This window comes from Triticum urartu, unplaced genomic scaffold (assembly GCF_003073215.2).
Source record: "Triticum urartu cultivar G1812 unplaced genomic scaffold, Tu2.1 TuUngrouped_contig_6507, whole genome shotgun sequence".
NCBI lineage: Eukaryota > Viridiplantae > Streptophyta > Magnoliopsida > Poales > Poaceae > Triticum > Triticum urartu.
The window spans coordinates 2,642-20,968 of NW_024117273.1; the positions used below are offsets into that span (position 1 = coordinate 2,642).

An 18,327-nucleotide genomic window follows, 5' to 3' on the forward strand; every position below is an offset into this window, starting at 1 on the left:
GCTTGTTTCATAAACATCACATTTATTTCAATTGCACAATTTTGAAAATAACATATTTCACTCTTTTCAAATAACTGTTACACATTTCCAAAAACTTAGTTTCACAATGATACATTACAATTTCACTTTCTGTATTTGCTATTTCACAATTTAGAACCTACATTTCACTTTCCACTACTTGTTTCACAAAAATAACATATTTCATTCTTTGACATATACTGTTGCACAATTTCAAATGACCTGTTTCAAAAGTTGACATTTCAGTTTCATATTTGGATGAAAAGGGTTTATGTGAAATAGATTGGTTTCGCATATTTCCATTAAAAATTACATTTTTTTAGTGAAATGGGTTTGTTTCACATATGAAATGTGAAACATTAAATTTAAACATGTTTGAAATGTATCCAAGCTTGGTCTAGTTATAAAGGTCTTGACGCCATGACTTCAAATATATGAATTATTTCAAAAACAAACTTATAGTTTAAATGATATGGACGATTTAATTTAGCTAAGATGAAGTAAAAGGATGTAAGAAGGAGAGAGTGGTCTCTCACATGCTGCTATGCCTGTCATATCAGGGACAAAGGTGGGGGCTACTAGCTGTATTTGATGGAGTATATCCCAGTATAGTAGAAAAATGATAATAGAATATTCACAGCGGCACGAATCTTAATGCATGCATGGACGATGGATTGGTTGCCGGCACATACCGAAACTGCTCAAAATGACTCTGCGGGTGCTGGGGACCATTGTCACCCACCTGCACACCATGGACGGTTGCCGCACGCAGGCAATCTCGTGCCGATAGTGGCATAGCGCCCCATTTGGCGCTCGGCGCTGCTCAACCTCGACAGCCATGGCCGCGACTTGTCGGAGTCCGACATCATCTCCAACCACCTCGGCCCCCTACACCGCATCTGCATCTTTGGGATCAAACCCCTCCTGTACCACTACGACCGCTGCACGGGGCACCGGATCAATGTCGATGATGGCGGGGTCGACTGTTGGCTCAGCTCCCGGGACCTCGCACACCCTTGCGGAGCTCTGGCTTGCCTAGAAACACAACTATGACAGAGACAACAATACCCTACCACCGTCTGTGTTCCGCCTCTCGCCACGCTCCACGTGGCCTCTTTTGTCAACGGTAGTTTGCCGCCCAACCTGGCAGTGGACTTCCCGCGTCTCCAACAGCTCACCTTGTGGATGATCACCTTAAGGGAGGAGGGGCTCTAAGCGTCGTGCTCGCCGGCTGCCCTGCATTATAGAGATGTTGTACTGCGCGAGATTAAGGACGTGTTCTGCGTCCGCATGGGGTCCGCAACTCTCAGGAACATCTGGTTCTGGCACTCTCACGATGTTGGTCTCGAGAGCTGGTTATCGAGGACGCCCCTCACCTTGATAGCTTTGCTACCATATTGCACATATATTTGTCCAGTGACCATCCGGGTAATCCATGCTCCTAAATTGGAGATGTAAAAAATTTTGGAGATGTTTTATCAGGTAGTTGCAACCTTAAATTCTTAAATTCCACATGCATTACTATAGGTAGATTATTAACCCTTAAATATGTTTGGTTTATATTCCGCCTTTTTAAATAATGGATACAGTTAGCTTGGCAACCACAATGCGTATGGTGAAGGTTTTGGAACTTGAAGGTGCCACTCATGATTTGGATGCACTTCTTGACTTCCTCAAATCCTTCCCCTGCTTGGAGAGGCTTTATATCGATGTGAGCTTTCACACTACTATTTGCTATCTTGCTTAAAATATTAAGATGTCATGTTGCCAAATTATTAGCAACTATATCTTATATAATGTATTTTATTTCTTACTCCAATTAGACTCAGAGAGGTTTATTAGCAACTATATCTTATATAATGTATTTTATTTCTTACTCCAATTAGACTCAGAGAGGTTCTCTCGTCCATTATCTGAAAGTGGGTTGGAATAAATCTAATAATATAGAAAATATGAGGAAGTATGTCTCATCATATGAACCTATTGAATGTCTTGAGCACCATAAAAAACGCGTTGAAGATCTATTATGGCAAAGTTCTAGAAGTTGACTTTGCGAGGTTCTTTTTGTTTTGAATGCCGAAGTGCTAGAGACAATGGAAAATCGACTTAATGGTTACCAGGATGAGCAAAGACACACAAACGTAGAGGAACGAAAACTAGATTCAAGTGGATCCACCAAAGAAAACATAGACCGAATCCCACGAGATCGGCCGGAGACGCACCTCCACATGTCTTCTGATGAGCCTAGATGCACCCTTGGCAACGTAGGAAGACATGACAAAAAGGGGAAAGGAAAATAACTAAATGCGGAAAAGGCCCTCATCCATCATGTTCACATACTTCCAATAGTGACTCACAGATGATGGTGACCGTGTGTGAAGGACAATCCTTGCTAGGGATCCACGACCACCGAATGCGATGCTCGGTACCATCTTCTTCCTCCAGCCCAGCAAGGACAACACCCGCATGCATGTGATGTGAGTTTTCATATTTACTATTTTGCTCGAGTTAAGATATCACATTAATTGCCAAATTGGTAGCAAGTGTCTTATAGAGGCAAACTGTTAGCAACTGTCTCATATTGTTTATTGTTCAGATTTTTTTTTCTATTTTTTCTAAGGGGTGTGCATACACCACCCGGGAGTAAAAAAACATTTAAAAAAAAGTCCGATCCAACCTTTATATATCAAGAAGAAGAAAAAAAAGTCTAATTCAACGTGCTTGGGTCGGAACCATCTCATGGTTCGAAAGAAACTCGGACGTTTACCAAGACAGCTCAGCCCACGGCGCTCCCCTAGCAAGATATAAATAACTACTACCTACGGCACCAGAGCGAAAGCCCACGGTGCAGGTGTTCTATTATATATTTTCGCACGTCCATCGCGTTCACCTCTTCCCGGCGTCGGCGATAACACCGCACACATGGCGACGGATCGCCCCGATCTCATCAGCAAGCTCCCTGACGCGTGGCTCAGCGCCGTCGTGTCCCTCCTCCCAGCCAAGGACGGCTGCCGCACCCAGGCGCTATCCCGCCGGTGGCGCCACATCTGGCGCTCCGCACCGCTCAACCTCGACGACGGCATACCCGAGAAGACCGTCTCCGGCATCCTCTCCGGCCACCTTGGCGGCCCCGTCCGCCGCGTCTGTTTTACCAGCATCGCACACCGCCAATACCGCTACCACCACCGCACGGGGCACCAGATCATCGACAAAAACGGTGACCCAAGACTTGACGGCTGGTTCCGCTCCAGGGGCATCGCCTACATCGAGGAGCTCCAGCTCGTCTATAGCTACCGCAGCTACGACAGCGACGTGCTGCCAATCTTAGTATTCTGCCGCGCGCCCGCGCTCCGCGTGGCCACGTTCGGCTGCTGCCGTCTGCCGCCCAATCTCGCCGTCGATTTCCCGCTCCTCCAGTAGCTCACCCTTTGCAATGTCACCCTAAGGGAGGAGGCTCTGAGCGGGGTGCTCGCCGGCTGCCCTGCATTGAAGAGCCTTCTGCTGGCCAATACTGTGGGCTCTACCAGCCTCCGCATCAGCTCTCCTGCTCTCAGGAGCATCGGCTTCTGTGCTCGTCAGGACACGGAAGATCACCCTTACTCTCGCATTGTCAAAGTCCAGGAGCTGGTCATCGAGGACGCACCTTGCGTCGAGAGGTTGCTGCCACTCAATCCAGACTATGGTCCGACGACCATCCGGGTAATTAGGGCCCCTAAGCTGGAGATTTTGGGTCCTGTGAGCAAAGCCACACGACAGCTCCACCTCGGGACAACAACTTTTCAGGTAGTTGCATCCTTGCTCTTAGAATTAATTAGAACCTGCACACTGTATATATTGTTGTTGATAAGAGTTTGCTTTGTTCTTTTTTTATAGGAAATGATTGTTGTTAGCTTGACGACCACAATGCACACGGTGAAGGTTTTGGCTCTTCATCATGTCGGCCCCGATTTATATGCAGTTCTTGACTTACTCAAGTGCTTCCCCTGCTTGCAGAGCCTTTATATCGTGGTGAGTGCTTCTCCTAGACTGCTTCAAATGTCAAAATATATCATGTTGTTCCCATAACTGTTAGCAATTGTTTTAATTATATCATTTTATTTTTGTCTCTAGTTGGATAATTCATGGCGGCTCCCCCATGGGTTACATAAAAACGAGTTTTACCCAGCAGAGAACGTAAAAATTGTGAGGAAGTATGCCTCATTATTGGACGGCCCAATTGAATGCCTTGATCACCACCTGAAGAAAATGGCGATGAAGGTCTACTATGGCAGAGGTCCAGAAATCGACTTTGCAAGGTTCTTTGTTTTGAATGCCAAAGTGCTAGATAGAATGGAATTTGGACTCATTGAGGAATCAATTTCTGGCGGCAACAAAGAAGAATGGATTGCCAACCAAAACAAGCAACTACAAGTTGAACACAGAGCTTCTCATGATGCTCGATTTGCATTCAAAAAGTTTTCTTGGAATACCTGGAACTATAACAAGCGTATCCATGATCTGTCGATGGCTGATCAGTTCGATGCCTCCTTCTTGGATGGATATATTACCCTTTGAGAATGTGTTATTGTCTCATGTTCAGAGCCTAAAGGGATATCTTATTTTTGGCTTAAACTCTAAAGTTACCACATTGTTTTTATCGCTCTGCCTCCATGATATGATCTACTTCATGCAGCCATACAATGGAAGCTCACTCAGTAGCATATGCGTGTCCATGCTCAGAACTTAAATATGAGAATTTGCCCAGTGTACTGTGTACATGATATGGTGCTTTGCAGTAGATGTACAAGGAGTTTCTCCAAAAAATCATTGTACTGTTTTGTTGCACTTAATCCAATATTCTAGGCGTAGTAGGTTTTCCATATTTTAATTGGTCTTAGTAGTTTTTCTGCTCATTGGCATTGTCAACTGCTGATAACTACTTATCACAACACTTGCCCCAATGAATAGTATAACCTCCGTTCCTAAATGTAAGTGTTTTTAGATATTTCAATATAGATTATATATGGATGTATATATAGACATATTTTAGTGTGTAGATTCATTCATTTTGATCCGTATGCAGTCCATATTGGAATCTCTTAAAAGACTTATATTTTGGAACGGAGGGAGTAGCATGAATAACAACAGTTACCTAATTGTCAACTCTGTGGATTTTTTTATAAAATCCTACAAACGTACTGCAATATTCTACTGAAAGTGTGAAACTTCAGCACAGATTAAGTGATGTTTATGATGTTTCTTGCGCAATGACTAAAGTTTTTGATATAGGATTTAGATCTAAGAAAAAATAATGCAATTCTAAAAAATGTGCTAGTCGCTAGAAAAATTAGGGCCAACCATTTTCTCGGGTTGTTGGCGGTTTGAAGATTGCGTTCGGCACCAAAAGACTAGCTCTAACTGTAAACCTGTAAGTAGTCACACATGGACTACACTTGCAGCTGCCAATGCAAAAAGTTGGTGAGCACTCCCACACATGTTGGCGGTGCCCGTCGGAGCATGCGAGGAAACTATTCACCGGTCCATAAAAAAGTACTGCACCATCCTCCTGGTACACATGGACCGCATCAAAAGACTAGCTCTAACTGTAAACCTGTAAGTAGTCACACATGGACCGCACTTGCAGCTGCCAATGCAAAAAGTTGATGAGCACTCCCACACATGTTGGCGGTGCCCGCCGGAGCATGCGAGGAAACTATTCACCGGTCTATAAAAAAGTATTGCACCATCCTCCTGGTACACATGGACCGCACCAAAAGACTAGCTCTAACTGTAAACCTGTAAGTAGTCACACATGGACCGCACTTGTAGCTGTCAATGCAAAAAGTTGGTGAGCACTCCCACACATGTTGGCGGTGCCCGTCGGAACATGCGAGGAAACTATTCACCGGTCCATAAAAAAGTACTGCACCATCCTCCTGGTACACATGGACCGCACCAAAAGAGTAGCTCTAACTGTAAACCTGTAAGTAGTCACACATGGACCGCATTTGCAGCTGCCAATGCAAAAAGTTGGTGAGCACTCCCACACATGTTGGCAGTGCCCGTCGGAGCATGCGAGGAAACTATTCACCGGTCCATAAAAAAGTACTGCACTATCCTCCTGGTACACATGGACCGCATCAAAAGACTAGCTCTAACTGTAAACCTGTAAGTAGTCACACATGGACCGCACTTGTAGCTGTCAATGCAAAAAGTTGGTGAGCACTCCCACACATGTTGGCGGTGCCCGTCGGAACATGCGAGGAAACTATTCACCGGTCCATAAAAAAGTACTGCACCATCCTCCTGGTACACATGGACCGCATCAAAAGACTAGCTCTAACTGTAAACCTGTAAGTAGTCACACATGGACCGCACTTGCAGCTGCCAATGCAAAAAGTTGGTGAGCGCTCCCACACATGTTGGCGGTGCCCGTCGGAGCATGCCAGGAAACTATTCACCGGTCTATAAAAAAGTACTGCACCATCCTTCTGCTGAAATATTAAGGCATGTAGTAAGAGTAAAGCTTCTTTACCAATGAATGAAGGATGCATCAATCAAAATTGATGTATATGGTCCCTCCGTTTTTATATACAAGCCCACAAACAGGAATTACATGTACCAATGTAAAATTTAATATATGTTTTGTAAGCCAACTTTTCTTTTTGGTTCCTGAGGTCATTAATATATCACATGCACGCAAGAGGCGCGTAAGGGGATTAAATGCTGGAAGGATTGGTCTGGAAGAGGATCCATCTTGGAGGAGAGAGAATTTAATTAAATCAAACTGGAAATTCTTTCCTTGCCACACCTACAATTGATACACATGGGTCAATTGGTGGATTTTTGACTGATTGTGATAGAATGCTTTCTGCACATCTAGTTTTTTAACACAGTACAATTGTAGTCGCTCACATACACGAGCATACACTAACTCTGAATAACGTACACACGGACATCATACCCCTATGACCAACTCGAGACTAAGCCAACATAACATCTTGAGATTGACAAGGTCACCATATATAGGTGCATCATAGCCGACGGGAACGAACATCGCTGGAAAGCCTAAAATAAATCCAAGAAAATGCAAGCACAAATGTCAAGTCTACGAAAAAAAGTCTATGACTTGGACACTGGTGGGCAAGGGATATCATTGTCCTCCTAACTATCCAACCACATGTAGGATCGCTTCTGCACATCTAGTTTATACATAGACTCCAGCCTTTAAACATGGCAATAGAGAGTATAAGCCTGACAATAGCTGCTTTAACAACATGACCAAATATATCTTCTTAGGCTATAAAATATCTCTACTACTTTGCTTTTCTTTTGATTTTATAAACCCATTTGCACTCAATGGTGTTTTTATTTCATGCTGGGGGAGCTAAGTGCCAAGTTTTATTTCTCATAAGAGCACCATATTTTCATTCGTAGCTAATTTCCAGTTTTTATCCCGTATTACCTACTCAAGATCATTCGGCTCACTAGTGGTAGCTAGACTTCCATAACGAACTTTACCTTTTATCATACCTGGCCGTGTCATAGGTGCAAACTTTTTGTCTCACAGTCCCATGTTCGGATCTGGTTCTTTGCGTTGGCACAAGAATACTACTCCCTCTGTTTCATATTAGAGTGCGCATGGATGCTAGCTCCAATACAGGGGCCAATCTACTGGGGGGGGCTTTAACAGGCTCAAACCCCCCCTCCAGAGAAGCAATTTATTTTTTTCTACTAGTATTTGGCCCAGCCCAGGCAATCAGCGGCAGCCCATTAAACCCACACAATCAAAATCCTGTCTATACTCGTCTAGAATCGTTTCTTCGTCTAGTTTGAGCCCGCCCTCCGTTTTTCCCAAGATTCGCCACTGCTCCAATACCAATGCATGAGCTGGAGTTGTGAATTTTACCAGATTAACCTTGCATGCATGGTCTGCCACACACCCATGTGCTTGTTCTGCTGTGTGTGTCTCTTGATTACAGCCAAGGGTAAATAGTCCAGACTAGGTTTGTGTTGCATGCACGCACTACATTTCGAAATTTTAGACAAAAATCTATGCGCACTACAAAAGGAAATGGAGGGAGTACGAGGAGGCTCGGACACAAAAGATCTAGCACCTGATAGTGCAGACACATGGTATCCACTATCCAGTGCACGGCGCTAACAGTAGTAGAGGAGCCCGTCTCGTGTCCTTGGTCAGACACAGGTCCGGGCCGTACCTACCCCTGGCTAGTCCACTTATCGCTCACTATGAGGCGGCGAGCCACCGCACGGTCCCTATTGAGCCACGTGTCCACTCGGGACCGCCCCTCTTGGAGGCGTGCTGGCATGCGGCCCCTCCGGGGCCATGCGCCGCTTACACGGTGGTGTTGGCAGCACCGAGGCGGATTCCCTCTTGTTTGTGCCTCAACTAGGGATCGGACCACACTCGGGATCTGTTTCCCCGGGACCTGGATGATCCTCGTGTCTAGTGCCCGGGTTGTCTTCTTCTTGCTTGATAAAATGACGCCCAAAAACTATATTTTTTCCATGATTAACTGTGGCATTAGTACAAAAATTAGCAAATAGATAAATTATCTTGGAAGGGGTAGTTTCGGGTAGCAAAATAACTTCAGATCGTAGCAATACACTAACGTTAAGATTTAGTGTAGAAAAAGGGGAAACGGTTACATCAAAGATTATGTAACGAGAGAGATGCACGCGACCAGCAGTAATGTCAAGACACTTTAATCCATTAGAGAAAAGTATACTTTTCATCCCTTAATTTTTGGCGGAGTCTAGATTTGGTCCCTCAACTCCAAAACCGGACAACTTGCACCCTTAACTTCTCAAACCGGACAAGATTCATCCCTGGTCACGGTTTTGACCGGTTTTGGTGGTGTCCCACCCCAGTTTTAACCGTTCCGACTCAAATTTGCCTACCTTTTCCAAGTCCGCATACTGTTTTCAAATTCGGTTACTTTTTCAAATACGAACCTTTTTAAATTTTGTGTACTTGTTTTAAATCGGCGTACTTTTTTTCCAAGTTCATGTATTTTTTTCAAAAATGCATATGTTTTTTAAAGTTCACTTAGTCTTTTTAAGTTTTAATTTTTTAAAATTGATGCACCTTTCATATTCGAGTACATTTTTCTGAAAGAGTTCATGAATTTTTAAATTTTATGCGAACTTGAAAAAAGTATGCGGATATGGACTTCTTTTGCGCAAAATATGTGGATTTCAAAAATTATTTCAGCTTGAAACAAGTACGTGAATTTCATACAAAGTTCATGGATTATAAAAGCAACACGGGTTTAAAAAAACGGACTTTGAAAAGCATGTGGATTTGAAATAAGTATGCAAATTTCAGAAACAATTCATGGCTTTGAAAAATACTTGGATCTGATAAATTTACACAAACTTGGGAAAATACGGGGATTTGGAAAAAATACGTAAATGTTAAAAATCACGGATTTGAAAAAAGTACGCGAATTTCAGAATAGTTCGCTGATTTGAAAAAAATTATGTTTATTTTAAAAAAATACGCGACCTTGAAAAATTATGCAGAGTTGAAAAGTGTATGTGAATTTCAAAAAGTTCACGGATATAAAAAAATTACAGGAATATGAGTGAGCACCGGTCAAAACCGGGGTGAGTCAACACCAAAAACCAGTCAAAACCGAGTCCAGGGACAAACCTTGTCCGGTTTCGGTAGTTGGGGGTGCAAGTTGTCCGGTTAAGTTGAGGGACCAAATCTAGACTTCACCAAGAGTTGAGGGACGAAAAGTATACTTTTCTCAATCCATTATGAAGATTTTTGTATTCGAGGAAAACACACTTTAAAACGGAATTCTAACTTTCAAGAGTTGTAGGGACAAAAGATTGGGCCAACATGCACAGTAGTTGGGTTGTTCATGCAACAAGTGTGCCAATGGAGTCTCGAAATTGATCACTTTACTTGGGCTGCGATATATTAAATAAGTTGCAGCAAGGAATGCCTGATTCCAAAAATTTAAAGGCATGGATGCATGAGCCGAGAGTGAGAGACCAACGTCTACAATGTGGCGCCATTTTCTTTCGGCAGACCCATTTTGTTGATCAGGCATGTAGGCATGAGACATGATGTGTCAATCCAATTTAATGGAAAAATGAATTTAGACGTTCATACTCACCACCCCAATCTGTTTGCATGGTGATGATTTTGTGATTAAAAAGTCTTTCTGCGAGCATTTGAAATTCATGGAAGACTTTGAATACTTCAGCATTATGTTTGAGGAGGTATATCCAAGTGAATTTGTTATAGTCGTCAATAAAACTCATATAGTAATTCTTTCTATTAATGTAATCACAGGTAGGCACCCATCCACATAAGAAAATTTACGCTCAAGGAGCATTGGAAACACTATTCGAACTAGGATAATTAAGGTATGGCTTTTTCCTTCTTGGCATGTATCACAAACTCCCTCTTTACTCAGCTCACTATTCGAGAAATGAATGTTATTTTGGTTGACTACAGGAAGAACTATGGTAGATGATGGATGTCCTAGCCTTCTATGCTACCTCTTAGCAGATAGCTTGCTGGCACAAAATGCCTGTCTTCTTGAACCTAATGGAGCCGATCATAGGGGATAGAGACTGCGCCTACACCTTCTTTGGAGAACGGTTTCCCTCGTTCCCTTTTCTTAACGAAAAACAATCATGGGTGAACTTGAAAAAAAGTTATGATTGTCCATGGACAAACAATGAGCAGAGATTAAATTGTGAGTAGCACTAGGAACACGCACCATGTCTTTAAGATGAAGATCACGAGTGGGAGTACGAAGAGTAGATAGGCCAATATGGCTGATCTTCATATCTTGTCCATTAGTAATATGAACTTGGTTATGGGGTGTACTTGTCACGAATTCTCCATTGACACGGTAGCGGCCTCCCTTGTCGCGGCTTCCATGGCCACAGCCGCCGCCATTTCTACCGCGTCCACTACGACTACCGCTACCATGACCGAACCTGTTGTAGCTCCTCGTGTAGCACCCTTGGCAGACGAGTGGTGAGTCGATTCTCAAAGCTAGTGAGCTGAGAGTACAGCTCGCTGACTGTGATCTACTCGGTTCTGGTGCAGATGGAGGAGATGAAGGACATGTAGCTAAAGTCGACTCCCGTGAGGATGTAGGACACCATGTTGTCATCGTTCACGGGTTTTCCTGCAGATGCCATCCCACCATCGAGCGTTTCATGCGCCCAAGATACTCAGAGATGGTTACAGTGCCCTTCTTTGTAGTAGACAGAGCCATCCATGTGTTAACGACACGAGCACACGCCTGGAAAGGAAACATCTCTCCAATTGGAGTCCATGCTGTTCTTGCCTTGTTGCAGTGGGCAAACTGAATCATCATATGAGGTTTGATTGAATTGAAGATGAAACTGAGAACCTGGGAATCCTGATCGCTTGAGCGATCACGTATGCCAGATTGGACACATCAGTGGGCTTGCCGTCCTTGTCGGAGAGCTTGGGCGTAGGGAGCTGGTGGTCAGGATTGATGTGGACGACCATGTTGTTGATTAGTCTTCCCAAAAATCACATATATTCAAAAATTAAGTCTTCATAACATTTATTGTGTTTGGACTTCATTTGATATGGATTTTCTAAGAAACCAAAAAAAATAGAAAATGCAGGAACTGACATTAATTAGGCAAAGGATCAATATGTTAGTCCTAAAAATAATATAAATGTTTCCAAAAGTATATTGAAGTTGTAGAATATTGCCATGAAATAATAAAAAATTATTGATACGACAAAGACGTATCAGGAAAGGGGATGAGCATAGGTGCAGTGTTGATGGAGCTAGAGCTAGCTATTGCGGCGAAGATGTGGAAGAGGAACATGCTCTGAGTACTATAAAAGATGGCTTCAAGTGTATGCATTGGCAGGGGCACGTTGCATGTTATATATAGGTACAAAGATTAGGCTGCTCGAGAACGCACTCCAGGCAGCGCCGCCGCCCCGCCCACCTACACCTCCTCCTCCCCCTGCCACCGCTGGCATACGCCGCTGAGCAAAGCTCGCTGGTAGCCGGCGGTGGCGAGAATTCATCGCGACATATCTTGCTCAATGTGGTCACCCTCGCCTTCACCATATCTGGCACTGGGGCATCCCTCCCGGCGGCAGGTCGTAGGATGCGGCCGGAATCGGGCCCTGGTGGCTCCCCGTGCAGTGGCTATGGTCCCAATAGTCCGCTCCATTCTCGTACGATTGTCCACCTTCGTCTGACGAGAATTCATCGCGACATATCTTGCTCAATGTGGTCACCCTCGCCTTCACCATATCTGGCACTGGGGCATCCCTCCCGGCGGCAGGTCGTAGGATGCGGCCGGAATCGGGCCCTGGTGGCTCCCCGTGCAGTGGCTATGGTCCCAATAGTCCGCTCCATTCTCGTACGATTGTCCACCTTCGTCTGATCTGGATATGGGAGCGTCCATCACGATGGTTGTCGCCGGCCATGTCGTTCAATTCAACTGGTATTGAAGAACCGCAACAAAGTCTGATATGAAGCCCATCGGCTAGTACGGCCGCGTCACATCGTCCAGATAGGATCGGGCCGGCTGGTGATTGTCGGCATGTGGCTCCTGCTGATTGTCCTTCAGGCGACATCTTTTGGTTCCCGTTGTCCAGATTGGATTGGGCAAGCTGATGGTCTTTGCGTTGGCTGCCTCGTCAAATCTGGCGGCCATGCACTGGGGCGACAGTAATGCCAAGGGGCTGCACCATGGTTGACTTTAGAGGCTCGATTGTTGTGCGGTTGTGCTGCAGTGGCTACTAATCCGCGGCTGGTACTAAATTTGCTGGATCAGATCCATCTCCGGCGACCATGGCAGCAACTGTGACCAGTGCGGACCGCGGCGGCTAAACGCTACTGATTGCGGTGGTCACCGATTTCCTAAGGGTTTTCCTCTCCAGATCTAGTGGTTGGCTGTGACGGTGTGATGCATTCTACGGACGACGGCTTGACACAAAGAGTATGTATGTGCAGCAGTGGTGGTTGGTTTTCTAGACCAGTGCATGTAGCTGCTTGGATAGTACAAAAGTGGTGGCAACAACACTTGATTGACTTCAAGGAGCTCTGGGGTGAAACCTAGGACTAATATATGTTGGTTATACTTGGCAATGACGGCGTTGTTGTGTCGTCACCTTGTTGAAGGCATTGCTTGGATATGCTTTATCTCCTTTTCAGGGTGAAAACCTAAATTTTAGTCTTCAATGGCTGGATCGGTGACGATGACCCTTGAGTGTCGTTCCTTACCTGAAGGCGTGCTATTGAAGAATCTTGTTGTCCTTGTGGTTTCATGAGATGGTTGATGTGAATATGGCCATTGCCGTAGTTTGTCAATAGCGGATTTGATCACTTCAAGATATTTTTCTTTTTCTATGCTACTAGGCATAGCTTTGGTCTTAGATGGATTTGCTATCTGCCAACGTGTTTTCTACAGGTGTGTGGGTATTGGCTGTGGGCATCATATCTCTGTAGAGGCCGGATATGTACTCATTGTTTTGTATCCTCTTGATACTTCATTTTAAGTGAATAAAATCCAACTTTTATCGCAAAACAAAGATTAGGATCTATCATAAATAGCCTGAAAACTGGGATTACAACAACCAGGCCAACCCTAGAACCTTCCAGACTGTAGAAGGTTTATACAAATATCGTATACAAGAACAACATAATTTCTAACAGGTTTTGCGCCCTGGTTTTAGGCAGGAATCCTGGGAGGATTTGCTGCAACCAAATGAGCTCTGAGGGCATGTACAATGCATAGCCTTAAGGTGATGTCTCGCATGCCATATAGGATCAGATATGATGTAAAGTAGGTTCGGATAGGGGAACGGGATCCTCTCCAGGAGGAGGGTGCTTGAAGGGAAAAAATATGGTCCGATGTCAAAAGTTAAAAAGGTTGGAGTAAAACGTACAAATGCATATGTAGTTGAGTCTTTATTTCTATTTTTTAATGAGGCTCATTAGTGGTAGCTTGTATTGGAGAGAAAAAATAAATGTAGATGCTTCAAATTATTTTTGTCATGAAACATATGTATCCATATGCCACCATTGTACATGCCCTGAGGGGTCTCGTAATGCACGTCGGCAATTATGTGCTTGCTTGGAACTCCAAAGGTCTCTGATTCACGTGAGGAAGCCTAAAGTCTCGCAGTTGGAAAGCAACTCTGACGTCCACCCAACCCAGCCCATGACGCTACCCTTGCAGAAGATATCACCCTGCAAAAAAGAGGAAAAAACAGAGGATATAAGATCTCACGGCCAAAGCCCTCGTCCGCCACATTCACCAATTCCCCCAGGCGACCGCTAGCACATGGCGACCGGCCAGGCCGATCTCATCAGCAACCTCCCCGACGACGTGCTTGGCACCATCGTCTCCCTTCTTCACACCAGGGACGGCTGCCGCACGCACGCGCTCTCCCGCCGATGGCGCCCCATCTGGCGCGCGGCGCCGCTCAACCTGGAAGGCGGCGGCTCTCGGTTGCGCGAGCAGACCATCTCCGGCATCCTGTCCGGCCACCTCGGTCCTGTACGCCGCATCTCCATCTTTATGATCAAATCCCTCCCCCGCCGCTACGACCTTCGCACGGGGCACCCGATCGTCGACGACACCGCCGATGCCAGGGTCAACAGCTGGCTCGGCTCCCGGGACCTTGCACATCTCGAGGAGCTCCGGCTCAGCTACGAATACAACACTCACAACAGTACCCTGCCACCGCTGCGCCCGCACTCCGCGTGGCCTCTTTCGGCCGCTGCCGTCTGCCGCCCAACCTGGCCGTGGACTTCCCGCTCCTCCAGCAGCTCACCCTGTGGATGGTCACCCTAACCCAGGAGGCTCTGAACGCCGTGCTCTCCGGATGCCCTGCGTTGGAGAGCCTTGGGATGACCGAGATTAGGGGTGTTGTCTGCCTCCGCATCCGGTCCTGGACTCTCAGGAGCATCGGCTTCCGTCACTCTAGCTATGTACCTTCCCAAGAGCTGGTCATCGAGGACGCCCCTTGCCTTGAGAGGGCAAGGTTGCAGCCATTTGGCACAGATAATAGTGTGGTCACCTTCCGGGTAATCCATGCTCCTAAATTGGAGATGTTTTCTCAGGTATAGCTGCAATCTTAAGTTTCTTTAATGCCACGTGGATTAATTAATATATACAGATTATTAATACCTAAATAAGTTTGGTCTATATTATGTCCTTTTAGCTAATGAACACAGTTAGGTTGACAACCACAATGCACACGGTGAAGATTTTAGAACTTGAAGGTGTCGGTGATGATTTGGACCCGGTGCTTGACTTAAGCTTCCTCAAATTCTTCCCCTGCCTCGAGAGGCTTTATATTTATGTGAGTTTTCAGATTTAATATCTTTCTTAAAATGTTAAGATGTCATGTTTCCAAATTATTAGCAACTGCCTTTATATATTTTTTATTCATATCTCCAGTTAAACTCAGAGATATGGTTCTCTCATCCATTATCTAAGAATGTGAGGACGTATGTCTCACTAGATGATCCAATTGAATGTCTTGAGCACCGACTAAAAAAAGTGGCATTGAAGATCTACAATGGGAAAGGCCCAATAGTTGACTTTGCAAGATTCTTAATTTTGAACGCCAAAGTGCTAGAGAGAATGGAAATTGGACTTGATGGCAACCACGACGATGAATGGATGGCCAATGAAAAAAGAAAGCTACGAGTTGAAGATAGAGCTTCCCAGGATGCTCAGTTTGAATTCAAAAGGTCTTCTTGGAGCTTCTTGGCACATATGGGAGCGAATCTCCATTATATGTCGAAGACGGATCCGTTTTACACGTTCTTTGATGGGTATGTTGCACTTTGAGAAGGTATCCTTCCTCTTCCTTAAAGCTCTCATTTATAGTCTATGAATACTAAACTTGTCTGACCGTTTTAATGCTTTGCCACTATAGTGTAATCTATTTTAATGCAACAATAAGAAGGAAGATTTTGCAGAACACTCATCAGGATGTGTAGAAGGAGCGCAAGGTTTGAATCAAGAATTTGTGAAGGTCTTGTGTAGAGAGGACATTTAAAAGGCTTTCCCTATTATTTACTTTGCACTTGAATACAATTCCAAAAGTTGAGTTGGTTTTCCAGATCTTAATGGATTGGTTTTTGCTCCATCCATTGGTATGGTATATAAATGGTGACAACTACTTATTATACACCTGATCATTCTCAATTAAGTGGAGTCATCATATATCCAAGTTGCATCATGCAGTAGTATCCATAGTGTGCGAATTTGAAACAATATGACTAGAAACTGTAGTCCATATGTTTAAGTAGGTGATAAACAAACAGTCAATAAAAGGTTTAGAAATGAGTTCAGATTTATGAAAATTTACAAAACTTGACAAAAAAAATGGGAGAGAAAACGTTTCGAAACCATTCCATGCCTCGAAAGTGGTCCCACAACGAGTTTAATTTTTCATTTTTTCGATAAAGGGAATATATTAATATCGCAGAGATACCAAATACACCTAGTCTCTGCATCAACGCAATGTCATAAAGACTTCCGTTTGCATAAGATATGCTACACCATACTAACGAAATCAAAAATAGGGTATGAGACAATTAATAACTTTGAAAACACGAAATGGTTGATAACATAAGTTGTTGTTCAGAAATAGGAAAGTGGAATGAAATCCAGTCTTAGTCAAATATTTCATATCTCTTCGTGTCCAAGCAGAAGGAAAAGAATACAATTTGAGCTGAGCGGAAAATCCATATCTCTCTTATCCATTTAAAGCATATGGATTTAGAGTAGAGCATATGGATCGATCTATTTATAATTATAAGAATCGAATGTGTTTGTTTTTATGTTATTTTGTGAAGGAATGAAAACAATTCTATATAGAATGGGTTGGGAATTATGCCTAGATCCCGTGGAAATGGAAATTTCATTGATAAGACCTCCTCAATTGTAGCCAATATTTTATTGCGAATAATTCCGACAACCTCAGGAGAAAAAAAGGCATTTACTTATTATAGAGATGGTGCGATTTGACTCTTTTTTTTGCTTTTTTTTAGCCCTACCTATACCTCAGTCTTAGGTTGATAACATAAGTTGTTGTTCAGAAATAGGAAAGTGGAATGAAATCCAGTCTTAGTCAAATATTTCATATCTCTTCGTGTCCAAGCAGAAGGAAAAGAATACAATTTGAGCTGAGCGGAAAATCCATATCTCTCTTATCCATTTAAAGCATATGGATTTAGAGTAGAGCATATGGATCGATCTATTTATAATTATAAGAATCGAATATGTTTGTGCACACAACCAAAAGATAAATGGAAGAAGAAAGAAGAAAGATCTCTCTACAATGGTCAGTTCCTTGTAGCTACAGCATGAACCACCATCTAGACAACACCCAAATTCCAAACTCTCCAAAAACGACGCCTTCAAGAACGAAACGGTGCACAAGCACCGTCATCGTCCGATACTAGATCTTAGGTTTTCACTTAGGAGAAGATTCGTGCTCTCAAAACAAAGCCTTCAATGAGGTCACTCTCAGTAACAATCAATTAACGCCAGACCCTGGGTTTTCACCCTGAAAGCTAAGAGTACTCCACATGTGTTGTCGCCCCCACTTGCCGATGCCGCTGCTATGAGTCACGAATCACCAAGCAAAGTCCTCATTGCCACGAAGACTCAATCCGCCATTATAAGACCTCGGACCTCATCCTGACGTTCTTTGCCATTGTCTTCAAAATGAACATCAAAATACCGACATGTTCCATAATGTCAACAGACTACAGAGCTTCGTGTCACGTCCTTCTGAAGCCACTTGAGCTGAAATAAGGGCGCACACGACCGAATCCCATCCGATTCAGAAATCTATAGGCATGAAGCACCCACTAGAGATCTCCGGCGGCGCAGTCCGGAACTTGTCAACAACCAAATAAATGAAAGCCGGGATCAAGCAGAACTCTGTTTTGGCTCTAGACCATAGGATCTCCACTGGAGAGAAATAGATCTGGGCCGAAAACTCTAGATCCGCAACATGGCCGACCCTAATGCTGCCGGCGCAACCATGGTGTCATCGGAACCTGCCACAAGCCATGAGCCAGCCCGCTCAGCACCGCACTGGCCACAACGATTCGCTCCGGTCATCTCCATCCACCTTGTCCCCCTGACAAAGAGTGCACTGCAGCAAGGGCAGGAGCATGAATGAGGGCCACTAGAGGGCAGCAGGGCACCGGGACGGACCAGATTGGGGACGAGGTGAACCAGATCTGGCCGCCGGACAACGGAGGCATAGCCGGAAGGGCTCCCACCAGCGGTCTGCAGCAAGAA

The 18,327-nt window shown here is 44.3% G+C and overlaps 1 protein-coding gene across 1 annotated transcript; it reads left to right on the plus strand.

The window, feature by feature from the left end:
* The first annotated feature begins 14,324 nt into the window (after positions 1-14,324).
* Positions 14,325-15,552, plus strand: LOC125530709 (FBD-associated F-box protein At4g13985-like). The gene has a single exon (XM_048695106.1). The coding sequence runs from the start codon at positions 14,338-14,340 to the stop codon at positions 14,848-14,850; it is 513 nt and encodes a 170-aa protein (XP_048551063.1). The 5' UTR covers positions 14,325-14,337; the 3' UTR covers positions 14,851-15,552.
* The last annotated feature ends 2,775 nt before the right edge of the window (positions 15,553-18,327 follow it).

What these genes read in the sequence shown, in the direction of transcription:
- LOC125530709 (XM_048695106.1), top strand. Translation starts at nt 14,338, where the DNA reads ATGGCGACCGGCCAGGCCGATCTCATCAGCAACCTCCCCGACGACGTG.